The sequence below is a fragment of the Oreochromis aureus genome, linkage group 4, assembly GCF_013358895.1.
Source record: "Oreochromis aureus strain Israel breed Guangdong linkage group 4, ZZ_aureus, whole genome shotgun sequence".
Classification (NCBI taxonomy): Eukaryota; Metazoa; Chordata; class Actinopteri; order Cichliformes; family Cichlidae; genus Oreochromis; species Oreochromis aureus.
In genome coordinates this window covers 20135763-20150763 of record NC_052945.1, presented here as the reverse complement: position 1 = coordinate 20150763, position 15001 = coordinate 20135763, and the positions used below count along the sequence as shown (strand labels likewise).

The following is a 15001-nucleotide window of genomic DNA, read 5'->3' as shown; positions in this document are numbered from 1 at the left end:
CACACTCCGTTTTGCATAATTATTTTTAAAGCCCAGTAGAATTGCAACCACATAAACTAGCACAATATTTTTTTTGCATATGAAACCGGAGGAGTTGTACTTACATCTTATCCATTCAGCTTGTCCTCGGTCACGGTTTGCAAATTGCGACAAAAGCATTTGCAGCAACAAAAACATAATATTCCAGAAACACGTTTGCCGATCTGATCAGCTGTTCATAACACTTCCTACGTTGGAATAAACGTCAGCATGATCTATCTGATGTCCGCCATTACCTGGCCGAAACCGGAAGTGACGTCACTTTCACGGAAAATGTAGTTTTTTCCTATAGGGCATTTAGATGGTGTTTTTAAAATTAATGTTTGAGTTTATGCCTTTCTGTATAGTTTCTGGGATGGGATTTTCTGGGATGCTTAGAACTCAAATTACACTGTTAGAAATTGTTTATTTTGATGCACATGCTGTTTTTTTGCAAATTTGCATTTCCTGCAGTACATAAAAATTGGTGTATCTCAACAACAAAACTATGAAGACACTCAAAGTGAATTTCCTGTGGTTAGAAACTATTTTGTGCAACGTTTTTGCATTAACAGTTTTGAGGGATATACCTCTGAAATTTCTCTAACTAGAAATATGTGTAAAAAAAAACAAAACAAAAACGATTCTCAATTTTTTATAGTTTATTGCACTTTTTTTGCAATTTATGTAGTTACTATGGACTTAATGCAAACATATTATTATAATTCGGGACATAATGTTTGTACTGATGTATAGCAACTTGAAATGCTCCCAAAAATGGCACTACAGCACCTAAAAATATAAATATAAGCTCTGGTGGACTTGGTTCTACGGTCGGTCTTAAAGGGATAAGTCATGTATACCAGATGGAGTCTCTTTGTATTGTCTCTTGTTATGAATGCACAGTATTTACCAGTGTCATGTCTCACTTGATTAACTGATCATCAACAACTGTGAACTCTATAAAAGCAGAAGTTTGATAAGACAAGATTAAAGTGGAGATGTTTGGCCATAACATATACACACGGCACCATGTTTGATTAAATTATATCAATACAGACACCTCATGACGTTAAGCAAGTAAAGTATTCTAGGGTCAAATGTGAGGCCATCTGTCTGACAGCTAAAGCTTGGCTGAAATTGAGTAACGCAAAAATGACAATGATCCCGATCATAGCAGCAGCTCTCCGACAGAATGGCTGAAAGAGAAAAGGATCAAGTTGTTGCAATGGACCAGTCAAGCTTCAATGAATCAAAACATGGTAAAGAAAAATGAGCCTGAAAATATTCGACAACAATGTGACAAAGTGATAAAGTCATAAAGAAAAAAAATACTTTGAGTTATTGCTGCTCAAGGTTGTTCTACAAACTTTAATATTGGGTTGTACATCATTTTTCACACTCTGCTTCTGCTTTGTTAAATAAGTATGTTAATGTTCATCTCATGTCACATTTGCCTAAATTTAAGATCTGGTAAGAACTAGATAATTTTTCATCATTTCCTGATATGTAATACTTTGGAATTGGCAAAGGGTGTATTTTCTTTTACCATGGCTGTACTTGCCAGTACACACTTGACTCCCACACATTTGCTGATTATGCAACAGCAGATTTTTAGCAGTCAGAGTGTTGCTTATTTTTAAACCAAACTATTATTTTGCATATTTTTTTAGAGTGGTGTATTAACATATTATTCAGGTTGATCAGAGTGCTTGAGTGTTTAATTAGAAAGGTCTTAGTGTGTAAGCGCTTAAGGACTATTATGCTAAATAAAGGTCTGATATTAATTCTTTGAGAGGTTATAATGAAGTGGGCAGTCAAGTGCAGCATTCAGTTTACTGTTTTGCTCCTTTTCTCTTTTGATTTCTACATTTCTTTGTGATTTGTTTAGCTTTATTCATACAATCTCGGCACGTGTTTGCATTTCAGCCCGTATCAGCCTGCTCACCTTCATTGATTAAATTCCATTATCTTCTGCTGTTTTTAATAAAAACGATGTCATTGCCTCCAAGATTCCAAACTACAGCAGATATATTGTGCCATATGGCCACAGAGAGACAAGACGATTTTTCGCACATGCAAGTAGTATAAACCTCCTCACCTGATTAGGCTTTGTCTGCCACATTTTTTATGACCACAGTATCCCGCAGTTGCACTTAATTCAGTTTCTGTAAGCTGTCACTCTTTCCTGCTACTCTTTAGCCTTCCCGCCACCTCGCGCTGCATTGGCAGGTGTGTTCTCAGTGTGATGCTAGGTTTTCGTGTGCCACGCTGTGCAATGCCAAGTCACCAGCAGGGGGGCAACACACTTCATTCATGCCTCACTACTCTGACAGCGGCTCTGTGTCTTTTTCTTCCTTTTCTTGCTTTCAAGTATTTATCCAGTTAGCAACACACCTATTTGAATTATTTTGACAAACTCTTTCCATTCTTTCCTCTATGTCCTCTGTTGTAAGTCCCTTTCCGCCCAGTTGTGGAGTATTAACTCTACTGGTACTGTAAGCCACTGTGTCAGCGCATAAGTTAAAACTTTGTTGTGCCACCCAATCAGTGCATGTTTTGTAAGCGACTCTCAGTGGGAAGGCCACTGTTTCTATTGATCATGCGTGTGCCGTGTGCACATGTGTGTGGTTTGTGGTGGGGTTAAAAGGAGATATTCGGTCGCCATATATGTCAGTAGTATCTGTCTTGCTATTGACTGCAGGATAGAGGGCAAGGACAAGAGAATTAAAGAGGAGAGAGCAGGATGAGAGAGGATTGGGAATAGGGGATTGTTAAAGGGAGAAGAAAGGATTATAGGAAGGGCAGAGGGAAAATACAAAAGACTGAGAAAGAGAAACCATAAAAACAAGAAATAAACAGCATAAAGGGCTTGTGAACATGGAAAAGAAATCAGGAAAAATACAGCATGATGTTGAAAAGAAGGAATTTTCCATATTTCCTTATAATTAACAGATGTTTTCCACATTGTTTAACCACCCGGTGAATTTATAGAAATGCCAATAATATTCCTGAAAAATAAAGCAGATAAATTACTGGCAGAAAAATGATAATGAAAGGTCGTATGGCTGGGTTTTACTCAGTGCATATAGCATGCTCTGGTTGCATGTGAGAAAACAACTGTGACTGCATTGCATGCAGCTGGCGTTTAGCTAACCTTTTCCTGTTAGAAGAGTAAAATGAGAGAAGCAAAAAGGGAAACTGAAGTGACGCATATAGACGGAGCAGCGAGTAAACGCTATAGGTCGGGAGACAGTGAATGTGTTTGTTCAGTAATTGATCTGCTGATGGAAAGGGACTATTTTTATCCTTCTCAGACCCACATCTTTGCATGAGCGTCCACACCCTGCCCTCAGTTACTCCACAGCCAAGTCAAAACACATGCAACTGCAATAAAACCTGAGTGGGTTAATGCTTTTTAAACTTACCTAAATTTTAAACTGGATGATTATCCACTCCCTTTCAGGTGCATTCCCTGGTTTTCTGCTTTTAGTCACTTGATTGAAATTAACAACTTATTTTTCCTCTTTCTTTGGCACTCGTTTTCAAAATAACTACATTCACGCTAAACTGCAATGACAGCCAAGATTTTATTTAAATTAAGACAATCGGGAAGACTTGCCATTGCTCTTTCCTAAGAAGTATGATAAAAATGTCAGGAAATGATCAGGTGCTTCAGATGGTGACAGTTGAATAGAGTCACAATTTTGAAATAATACCATTAAGTCTGACAGAAACCAAAGATAACACTCTCCTACTCATTAGAGTCGCTTTCCAGTGGGTAATGGCGCATGTAGTTTACATGTGTAATAATTGTACATGCATGAGCAGATACTTGCCACGCAGTCTAATTGTCTTTTTTGTTGCCTCTGTCTCGGACTACTAATTATACAGCTGGTTCTATCAGGACATCCAAAAGTAATCTTAATCAATACAAAATGAAAGAGCAGCGATCTTGCTCTCTAAATAAGAACACAGAGATAGGATTACATAAGCTGCAATGCCTGTCAACATGATGACATTTCAGCCAACAAGTACTAAGTAATCAGTACTACATTGTTGCCAAAACCCTTTTTTAACTCCTACATATGCAAAGTTTGATGGCTGCATAGTTGTGATTCTGTCATGTTGGCAAACACAGACAAGCAGATATAAACACCCACCAAAGTACTGCTTTTTTAGGTGGCTCCCACTTCAATAGGTGCCTTCAGTACCACATTTTGCCGTGATGACACACACACACAAGGTGACAACAATACAAGCTACTATTCATACAACAAACAGTAAGTGGACACATTCATTTCAGAGCTCCCCTTCCATGACTTCTTGGCACTCATTAAAATCCTATTTCTAAAAACATCTGAGCATCTGAGAAAGTGATGCATGATTATCTCCACCTATCACAGCCCCGGTCAAATGAGGTCCGTGTTTTTAGCAAGGTAGTCAGGGCAACAGTGCAGAGCTGTCTCTGCTTCAAATAGCAAACCTCACTTGTTATTTTTGCTTTGTCAAGACCAGACCAATTATTTATCCAGAGAGCCTTGGAATAAGGTTAATGCTACCCTTGTAGCCTGCTAAGGTATTTGGATCTTATTTCAGTGTAAAATAAAGGAAAACTCAGGATTCTTTTTTTTAATGATATTTGTACAACTTGCTGTAATATCTGCAAACACACTCAGTTTTGTGCTGTCTCCATAAGAGTGTAGTGGCAGAGGAATATTACTGAAATTATGTTATTTCTGGTTTTTTTATGAAAACAAAATGAATATTTACAAATTAAAAAGGATCGTTTTGGCATGTTTTGTTTTCAATAACCCTTTTTTCAAAGCTCCCATGTTCAGGTTCAGTAAAATAGTCATTGAATCAACTGTCTTAACTTCAAAAATGCTGTTTAATTATTATATAACAGTCAAATTTCATGTCTTCACCTTATCAGTCAGGTTAATTTTGAACAAGTTCCAGAAACTCCTTCATAAAAACTGTCTATACCAAATTTTGAACTGCAGGTCTGCATTGGAAGCACATATAGCGCATAATCAATGAATGCTTAATACTTACTTAATGCTTCAGAAAGCAGGAAGAAAACTCTACTACTCACACAATGGAAATATCCTGTTTCACCCACGATATGAAGCCTAGATTTTTTTTTTTTTAATGAAAATATCAAAAAAGGAAAAAAAAAATTGATTTGTTTTAAATAACCATATATAACCATTAAAGCCATTAAATATCGTCTGCATGTCAAAGTATCCTTGGCCAAGATAAGAGTGCGAGCTTATGAATGAATGTTAGTTCGTCATCATGCGTAGAACCTGTGATCTCTCATATATAGTCGCCTCGATGTGGCTCATTCACATAAAAAGGCACCTGACCACTAAGTTAAGTGAATGGCCTTGAAATTTGACTGCTGCGCTATAGATGTACTGTGACATTTTTGCACCTGTTCATGGTCTTTTTTTCTTTACTATATTTATGTGTAAATTTCTCTCTCGTTGTTCATTTCTGTTGGTTGTGAGAATATATGTCACAGCGCGCCACGGTCGCTGCACATATGAGTGCTCCCCGGATGGCGCTACTTGTGCTGCTATTTGCTACGCAGCAGCAAACGATGCAGTTTAAACCGTAGGATATAATGGGTTTCAGAGAGCAGCGGTGCCATTGTCATATAGTATGTGAAAGAAGATTTGCTGTTTCGCTGTTTCAAGATACCATCAGGATCGTTCAGAGACCACCAGGCGCCTGTTTCTGTGGGAACCAGAGTGAATGTGGTGATAACACAGACACTTCTTGTGACAGTGTCAATATCCCCCTTGAACTGTGTCACCACTGTCCCATAACATATACACATCATCATGGCTTGTACAGTCTCACAGTTTCAAGATTTCCTAAAACCACCTTGAACAACGTTACTGTTCTGAAATTTTGAGCACCTGTAAACAGTTTGATGCATTTTCAGTCACGATATTTAAAAAAAAATTATTAAAGTTCAGGCAAACAGAAGTTTTACTGCTGTCAAATGCCAAAATATGTCAAATTAGATCCAAACAGCATGTAAGGTTTAAGTAAATTTATACTTTTTTAACTGCACTGTGCTCACAATAAATAAAGACAAATGTAGGATGGATATAAAATGATATGCTGTGTCAATAAAAAAGAATAAAAATGTGGAAACAAAATTAAATAACTTCAAAATGAGTGTACTGGTGTCATTTCAAGTAAGTAAAGATGCAAAATAGCACCTGAAGGTGGCAAATATTATGATCACAGTCTCCAAAACTGATAAATGGCACTTCGCCTGTTTAATTATCTCATGATGTGATTTGTACCTTCTGATTGGCAGTGCTGTGATTGGTAGACGTACTGTAGTGAAAAGGCAAGTGGCAAAAACAATGTCTTGGAAAAGGTGCTGTGTCTAATTTTGCAGGGTATGAAGCAAAATGCACTGAGAGCTTTTTTTAGATATATCATCATCTCATTTCTGATGGAGGTGATATTTACAGGCTTTTGCATCTCAAGTCTTTAAACATATAGTCAGAAAATATTTAGCCCTCAGAAATGTTTGTGTTGATAGTTCAGCAGAGAATTGTTAAAGTGCATCCTCCATGGTTTCTCAAACAACAGCAGAACTGAATTGAAGATTATCGCTGTTTTCTGTTATGGAGAAAAACAGCTTTGTCATTTTATTTCTGTAATATAAAGTAAGGATGCTCACCTTACATAAACTATTATATAATTTTAAAACTATTTGTGTATCGTGCTTTGTCTTGAGTTTGTTGAGTGAAAAACATATGCTAATACTGTGAATCATCTTTTGTATCCTTTTTATTTTAGCCACATCAGCCACCCCTCCTCCACCAAACAGGAGAAATGGCAATAAAAACAGAAAACACAGATACTGCTGTAAGGATTTAGTGACTACTCAAACTGCAAACCCAATAAATAAAAAGCAAACAAAGTTAATTGTCATTATCTGGTTTCTGTATTCATGCCAGTGAAATCCAGTAGCAGCTAACAAACAGTTAATAACCACTTCTGCTGGAAAACTAAAGGCGAAAGGGCAATTTTTCACACACTTCTCCAAAATTAAGCACAAAAAAAGTATATTATATAATTCCTAACATCATTTTTTTTGTAATATCCTGGCAACACATGTTCTAACCCTCCCTACCACACCTGTCAGCACAGCTTTGGTCTACTGCAGCAGCTTCAAGCACCGTCTGCTAGGTCTTTGCCAGGTATGGCCTCTATAGATATACTGTACATATCACCTAAAGCTCTTATTAATCCAATCATCCAAGGTTGTAAGCTTTTTTTGTCTGAACTGGAAAGAAATTAGTCAAAAGACACAGCCATGTACGAAAATATGAGAGGGGGGGAAAGTGTGTGCATATATTTATGACTGTGTGCAGTAGAGAAAGGAAAGCAAGGGAGTATTTCCTGTGATAGCATGCTTGCCTTAAGTCATCACTCATATCACCCTGCCCACCTCTTGGTGCAGTGCTCCTTAAATGAAGTAAGTGAAATACTTCATTTAAGTTTATGTACGATTTTATGTATTTGGATAAAATACCATAAACATCTTACCTTCGTTATTATTTGTTCCTCCTCCAGCCCGTCAGGTATGACCCTGCCTGCGCCATACTACCGGCCAGAGGAAGATGATGAACGTCCCTTCATCTGCTCCCTGGCTTCTGATAATGGCATAATGTCATGTACTGACGTGCCAGCGAGGCGCGAAGGAGGACGCATATGCTGCCTGGATAAGGAGGACGCTCTCCACAGACAGGCGCTGGGCCTTAGTCCTGAGCCTCTGGCGAACAGCAGTGGTGCTGGTGAAGCAATAGGGCTATGCATAAACTGGAACCAATATTACACTCGGTGCCACACTGGGAATACTAACCCCCACAAAGGTGCCATCAACTTTGACAACATTGTCTACGCCTGGATTGTAATTTTCCAGGTAGGTTTGTGTGCTAAGGGTAATGAGTAGTAATAATAACCTTCTTTTTGGACTGTGGTTATTTGGTGCTGATGATTTAGTGTTCTTTTGTTCATTTATTTGTTTTTAATTAGATATCTGCATTCTTTTTTTTGCACCGAAGAAGCATTTACTTTTCTATTTTCCTCATTTTTCTTATTACTTACTTTTTCATTACTCCATGTTATTTTTTTTTAATAAAATTGGCTGATTTTATATTTGTATTTATTTATGTAGAGGAGTTTCAAGGTGATAAAAAACTGTCCTTCACTAGTAGATAAATATTTGGCAAAGTAAGTCTTTTTAAAAAATTATATAATGCTAAGCAAACCGTGGAGCACAAATTGCAAATGTTAACTTTGAGTCAAATCTTTCCTCCTAGGTGATCACTCTAGAGGGCTGGGTTGAGATAATGTATTATGTAATGGATGCCCACTCCTTCTACAACTTCATCTACTTCATCTTACTCATCATTGTAAGTACTTTCCACTAACATTCCAGTTTATCACATGTTTAATTATTATAAATGTTTGGAAAAACTATAGAAATACACAGACTATTGCCTCCTAGTGTGAGTATATTGCTACATTTATATGTCAGTAAACACCCTTTCTGAGTGATTAATTGAACTGATTTTTAATGAGAAGTAGAAAAATGCAAGTAAAAAAACAAGTACAGGTTGATGGACTGCTGAAAAACACACAAAAAATCATGTGCCGAAAGGGAAAAGTTATCATGTGCATGCTCTGTGCAAAAGTTATATGGGACATGCAATGTCAGCAACGCAATAAGGGTTGGATTGTTTTTGCTGCATTCACATGCTTTTGACTGCCTGTAAACTCTGTTCATTCCCACTGTGTCAGTACAATAGACAGTGCCACAGAAGTCACAGATTTTACACTTTCCTACCAGCAGGTGAACATTAAAAGAAAGACAAAATAAGATCAGGAAGATAACATGGCAGAAGAAAGGAGGTGAGAAGCTTTGTAGTGCTGATACTTTCTAAAAGTAATGGAAGTCTTCTGCTAACTGGAAGGTTGATGGTTCAATCCCTGGCTCTTCTGACCTGTTTCTTTGGGCAAGATGCTGAAACCTGAGTTAAACCTGATGTAGTCACTGGAGTGTGAATGTGTGAACGTGTGTGTGAATGGGATATTGATGCTTATAGTAAGCACTTTGAGTGCCAGGCCTGAGCAGAAGAGCAGTTTCAATCGTTAAAAAATGTTACCATGAGAAAGATCTTAGAACACTTGCTATACATGTATAAAGTTGTATAATCAGAGGGAAGGGAAATGTTTTGGGGGTATTTGAATTTTAATCCTGCGTCCAATTCTTTGTTATTGCTGATGTGATTGCTGACTAAAGTCCATCCACTCTGTGGCAGATGAGACCTCAGACTTGTCAGTGCAAGAATCACCTTTTTGCAAGATATGGACGTGGTGTCACATTACAGCATAATCGCTTTTTCCTGGTTTGTACTAACCCACTGTTTAGAGTCTCATATCACGTACCCCTCTTGTTCCAATTACATTAAGGGCCAACAGATGATTACATCATCGCACTGATTTGCAGTCAGATTTCATGCCCAAACTGCTGCAATCTGGCACTAAGAACTGACCAAACAAAACAAGCTCATTTGTTTTCAGGTTCAGTATGAGAGCTACAGAGATTAAGAGATTGCATGTCGCCTAACTGCTCTAGACAGACTGCTCCCTTTGTGGTGCAAATGCCCACATAGTTTTGGTGTAACTAACTGACGCAAATGCGTTGCTCCTTTTGAGCTTCCTTGCAAAGCTCCAGTCTGTTTGGCAGCCACCCAACGTTTTTAAGTGATGCCGTGGAAGCATTGCTGACACCATGAGAAGTTTTCAGCCACACACTTCAATGGGCTCTTATTGTGCTCTACACACAGTCAGGGTCACCTTGAATGCTCTTATTCTTTTCCTTTGTAGTCCCTCCATTTACTGTCTTTTACTCATCAAACTCTCACTCCCTCATCCACCCCTTCTCTCCGTCTGTTGTGTCATTATGAAGTGGAGTACCCCGCGCTTGAAAGCCTGTTAATCAGTCATGTAAGTGTGTGGTTTGGGGTACAAAACTGAGAGACAAAAAGAAGTTTAACCTCCACAGTGTCAAACACAGTCTCATCTTTGTCTGTTTGGAACTTGATATACTGTCAAGTGTGGAACCCAAAGTAGCGATATCAGAGTGAACTGTGAGGGTAAACGGGAGTAAGTGTATAAGATCTAAGCACAACCAAGAGGGCATTTATTAGGCAGTTACCTGTGTGTATATGAAAAAAGTAATACCAAAATATATGTGATGACTCCAGCATAGGAGCGCATACAGTTGTAATTGCATACAATAACTTAAATCTTTTAATAAATTTTGCTGAAGGTTCTTCAGTGTATTTTATCCTTTCAAGGCCAAGGCTTGTTAACATCTCATAGTGATCACGACTGACTACAATGGTAGGTTTTGTTTTTTCTGTTTTCTTTTCTCTAACCCATTGAGCAATAACTGAACAATGGGAAAGCCCAAAGAACTAATTGAGTATAAGAACTGTAGACGAACACAAGCTGGGAAAGTCTCTTTGAGTCATTTCCAAACAACAGCAGAGTCCAAGATCATCCGTTCAAACATTTTTCAATAAGTACAAGTTACTTAGATGTGTCACCACTTTCACAAAGTCTGGAATAAGACCAAACCTGTCACCCTCTGATGAGACAAAATAGGTTAAGATATTCAGGATAACCCACCAAGGCTCAAACCTGCCATGAACTAGAAACTGCTATAACACCAGCATTACTGTCAACAGTGAAGCGACTTTTTGTCCGCACCCTCTATGGACTGAGAGGGTGCTGACCAAGAACAAAGGCCTTGCTCCGAAATCAACATCTTCTAGCTTGACTGACATTTCAGCTACCCGAATAGACAAGCCAAATTGCAGTTTTATCATAAGATGAGGCAAAGATTTAGCCACAGTGACAAGTTTGGAGAAGTATGGTGAAGTTTTCAAACCTAAGAAGACTGTACCAACTGTCTAGCATGGTGGTTGTAACATCATGTTTAGCTGTCAGTGGTACTGATACATTGCACAAAGTGGATTAGTGGATTACCTTCAGTCTTTTTAACTTAACCTTAAATCCACAGCTACACAATTAAAATTTGTACCCAGGTCGGTACACACCGGATGTTCCAACAGGACAATGATCACATAAATGCATTAAAACAGATGGATAAAGAAAGAAAACAAAAGAGCTTCTGAAATGCTCTTCCCAAAGCTCCGACCTCAACAGTAATGAAAATTTGTCCACTTTGCTTATAAGATGGGTTCGTACCAGTAAACCAACCAGTTCAAATGAACCCTATCAATCCTGCCAAGAAGAGTGGTCTAATATCCAACCTTAACTATGCCAGACTCTTCTTGATTACTACCAAAAGCATGAAGTCGAGGTGTCGAGGACCCCATGTGGATTAGAAAAAATCAAAAATAAATTCAAACTTGTGCACCCAATTAGTTTTTTAAAGTTCTTCCATTCTGCAAAAAAGAGCATTTCAAAGAAATCATTAAAAGCCCCAAATTATCATGACATTCATGCCCAGGATGAGTGTGTGCAAACTTCTGCCTACAACTGCATATGCAATCTGTTATAAGCTAAGCTCATCTAAGCGATGACGTGTGTGTGATCACACATGCTTTTGTCTATGTGAATATGTATGTGTTTGAGTGTGTATGTGTGTGTGTGTGTGAGCTTGCATGCATGCATAATGCAGTGATTGTGTGAATGCGTGATATTGGGCTGCCCTCGCTCATTATGCGTAAAGCTGTCTACTGATCAGAATCACAGAATAGACACACGCACGCAGATGCAAACCTGGAGGGAAATCAAAGCCCCACACACCTGCAGACCTCCTTTGACCCACAGGCCACAGATGGGTATCTCTCCTCCTCTCTACAAACACACCTCCCATCTATGTTTCCTCTCTCTTTCTCTCTTTGTAAATATCTCTGGAGCCGCTTTATTTCATTCCCTCCGGCTTCCTCGCTCTCTCCTTCACCTTTCCTTTGCATCTTTGATCACTTTGGATGAAAGTCTAAAAGTGGAATGTCATTAGGTTTGGATTTTATATCTGTGAATGACTTATTAAGCATGACATCTCAAAATGCTTTGGTCTTATAGATATGTATGTGCAGTATGTCTATGTATGTACTGAACATGTATTTATATCACTGAAGCAGAGAGATACATGTTCAGATTTGATGCACAAAACTGAAACACTGTTAAAAGCTGCTCTATCCATCCAGCAGTCTGTTTTTTTTAGTTGTTCACCATTAGCCAGTATTGATCTATTCATTGGTCTGTAACCTGCTCAGAGCACACCAATAAAGGCAGTTTCAGCAGTCCCATAGTGATTCCCATTACTGCCACTAAAAGGGTCAGTCAGCACGTAGCGTTCACAGTGAACCTCATCTCCTCTCTGCTGCCAAACCTTACTTTAACTCATGATAAGAAAATCAAACTTCTTTTGTGAAAAACAGTCTAAAAAAAAGAAAGCAGTGAGAGAGAGTGGCTAGGGAATGCTTGTCAGGCAAAGGCGTGAGAAAAGTAAAAATTAATGTTGAGTGCACGAAGGGGAGGGAGCATTAAGTCGAGTCAGAGAATAAAAAGAGAAGGAGAGAAAGAGAGATTGCCAGACGCTGAACTGTGCTTTGGGCATGTGTTGGCTCTGTCTGTCTGCTCCAATCAGTCTCGGTTTGGTGGGAAGCCAGCCTTCAGAGACCTTTAGCATGTGTGCTACCATTTCTAAAGGGGGAACAGAGCACAGTATTAGAATAGGCAAGTGTGTATTTACCACTGAAGAAAGACCACATTTTTCATGTTTCCTAAATGAGCAACATCTGCTTTAGCCATGGGCTGATTATTCAAATAAGGCGGCGTATCCGTGCTTTTTTGTTTTAGTTAATTTTGTCAAACCTTGATTTATGCGCTTTTACAACAAAACAATAAACTTTGACATGCCTGCAGGAGTTTGCCTTCCGTCGCACTGGGTTTAATCTCACGGGGTCAACTTTTTTGCCTCTGCTTCTCCAGATCGGTTCATTCTTCATGATCAACCTGTGCCTAGTGGTTATCGCCACCCAGTTCTCAGAGACCAAACAGCGGGAGCACCAGCTGATGCAGGAGCAAAGGGCGCAGTGCCTGTCCTCCTCCACCTTGGCCAGCATGGCTGAGCCTGGAGACTGCTACGAAGAGATCTTCCAGCTGGTCTGCCATGTCCTCCGCAAGGCTAAGAGGAGATCGGCAGCTCTCTATTACACGCTGAGGGGCAAGCCCCCGCCGGCTGGTGGAGGCAGGGGTAACAGGCGGGGTGGAGGCAATGTGAACGGAGAACGGCATCATTTGAGGCATCCGAGATGTGAGTAGGAGGGTTTCAGAAAATAACAATGAGAATATTCTTATTTATGTAACATTTGGCAGTTCTATTTCAGATAAGATGTACAATTACATAAGAGCAAGAGCTGAATTTGAGGTTTTTCAAAACATGATGACGGCCCGATTGGATCGTGCATTTCTTAGATAATAAATCTCACAGTCCTGCTAGTGCATACCTGATCTTGGGTCATTTTTTAAAAATATTCTAAATCTTTTGTATACTTGGTTAAAAAAACCCAAAAAAGTTCTGTATTTGAGACTGTATCCACATCTTTTTTTTCCCCTGTCACTCTGTTTCTGCTGTTTCTGTAGCGTTCCACTGCCCCCACCAAAACAAGCAAGACCACGACTCTCAGCCACTAGCCAATTCCATCAGTCTGTCTGTCCCTCAAAATCCCGAGGACTGCCCTATATGTGCGTTATCATTGAAGGAGGGGGTGAGGGCTGTGGGAGATTCTGCCAGTGGCGAGGAAAATGAAGAGGATGCGGTTAAGGAGACGAGCAAAGAGGAGAACCACTTGGAGGAGAGGGGAGATGGAGAGAGGAAGCGGAAAAGGACGTGCTTTGGACATTGTAAGGACCTCTGGAACGGTATGAGGAGGAAGCTTTGGGGCATTGTGGAGAGCAAGTACTTCAGCAGGGGCATTATGATTGCTATTCTCATTAACACCATCAGTATGGGCATCGAGCATCACAACCAGGTAAGATCAGCTTCGATTAAGAGACCTCCCTCATCTTCACCTCACTCAAGTTCATGCGGCACTTCCACCTTTCACGTCAGTTCACATCAGGTCATGAAAAAATCCACACTGAGTGGTGAGAGGTTTTTGTTTGTTTGTTTTAGATTTTTACCCATCTTCTGTTTTAAGGCCTCTCTTTTTATTATGAACCTCGCCATTACTTATTTCTGAACCGATTCCAAAAGCCAAAGAGAGTGACTGTTTTGGAGTGTTGCCTAGAGGGTTTGAGAGTGACAGTATCAATACAGTGTGTTACCGTAATCATTTCTCCCACCCCAGCAAATCAGCAGAAAGAAACAGCGTTACGGCAGATGACATTCAGGGCGACGAGTGCGGGACTGGAGGAGCATCAGTGCCTAACAGTTTCATGATCGAGGTGTAAACATTTAGCCTAGCGGTAGACATAACCGAGCTGGCTTTTAACATGGGCCAAGCCTCCTCAGAGGCAGACAAGGCAGGTGTCTGAAAGCGAGAGTGAGAGAAGCCTGCCAAGAATACGCACGCACACATGAACACAAATAGTTGCACACGCAAACACACAATGCAGATCCTTTTTGTTTTTTTGCAAACCATGTGCAGGCGCATAAACAAAATATCTTTTTATATTCTTGCGCATGCACCAACAGAAACACATGGACTCACAAGCTGTTACATAAGACAGCTTTTTTTCTTTTTGCTCCATTCTCTCTCCCATTCTGTTTTCTGTCTGTCTTTCATGCTCCCTCCCTTGCTAATTTTACTTCCACCTCTCTCCCCTTATTCTCCCCACAAATCCCTCTGTGCACCTTTCCTTTGCACTTTCCCCCACTTGTTCCTTTGTTCCTTGC

General features: G+C 39.5%; 1 protein-coding gene across 1 annotated transcript in view; it reads left to right on the top strand.

The window, feature by feature from the left end:
* LOC116329202 (voltage-dependent T-type calcium channel subunit alpha-1I-like) overlaps positions 1-15001 on the top strand; it is a 91390-nt gene that overhangs the window by 26196 nt on the left and 50193 nt on the right. Inside the window, exons 5-8 of the mRNA XM_039611124.1 lie at positions 7630-7978; positions 8379-8471; positions 13093-13417; positions 13747-14135. Of these exons, the coding sequence (XP_039467058.1) occupies positions 7630-7978; positions 8379-8471; positions 13093-13417; positions 13747-14135 (1156 nt within the window). The remainder of the gene's footprint in view (positions 1-7629; positions 7979-8378; positions 8472-13092; positions 13418-13746; positions 14136-15001) is intronic.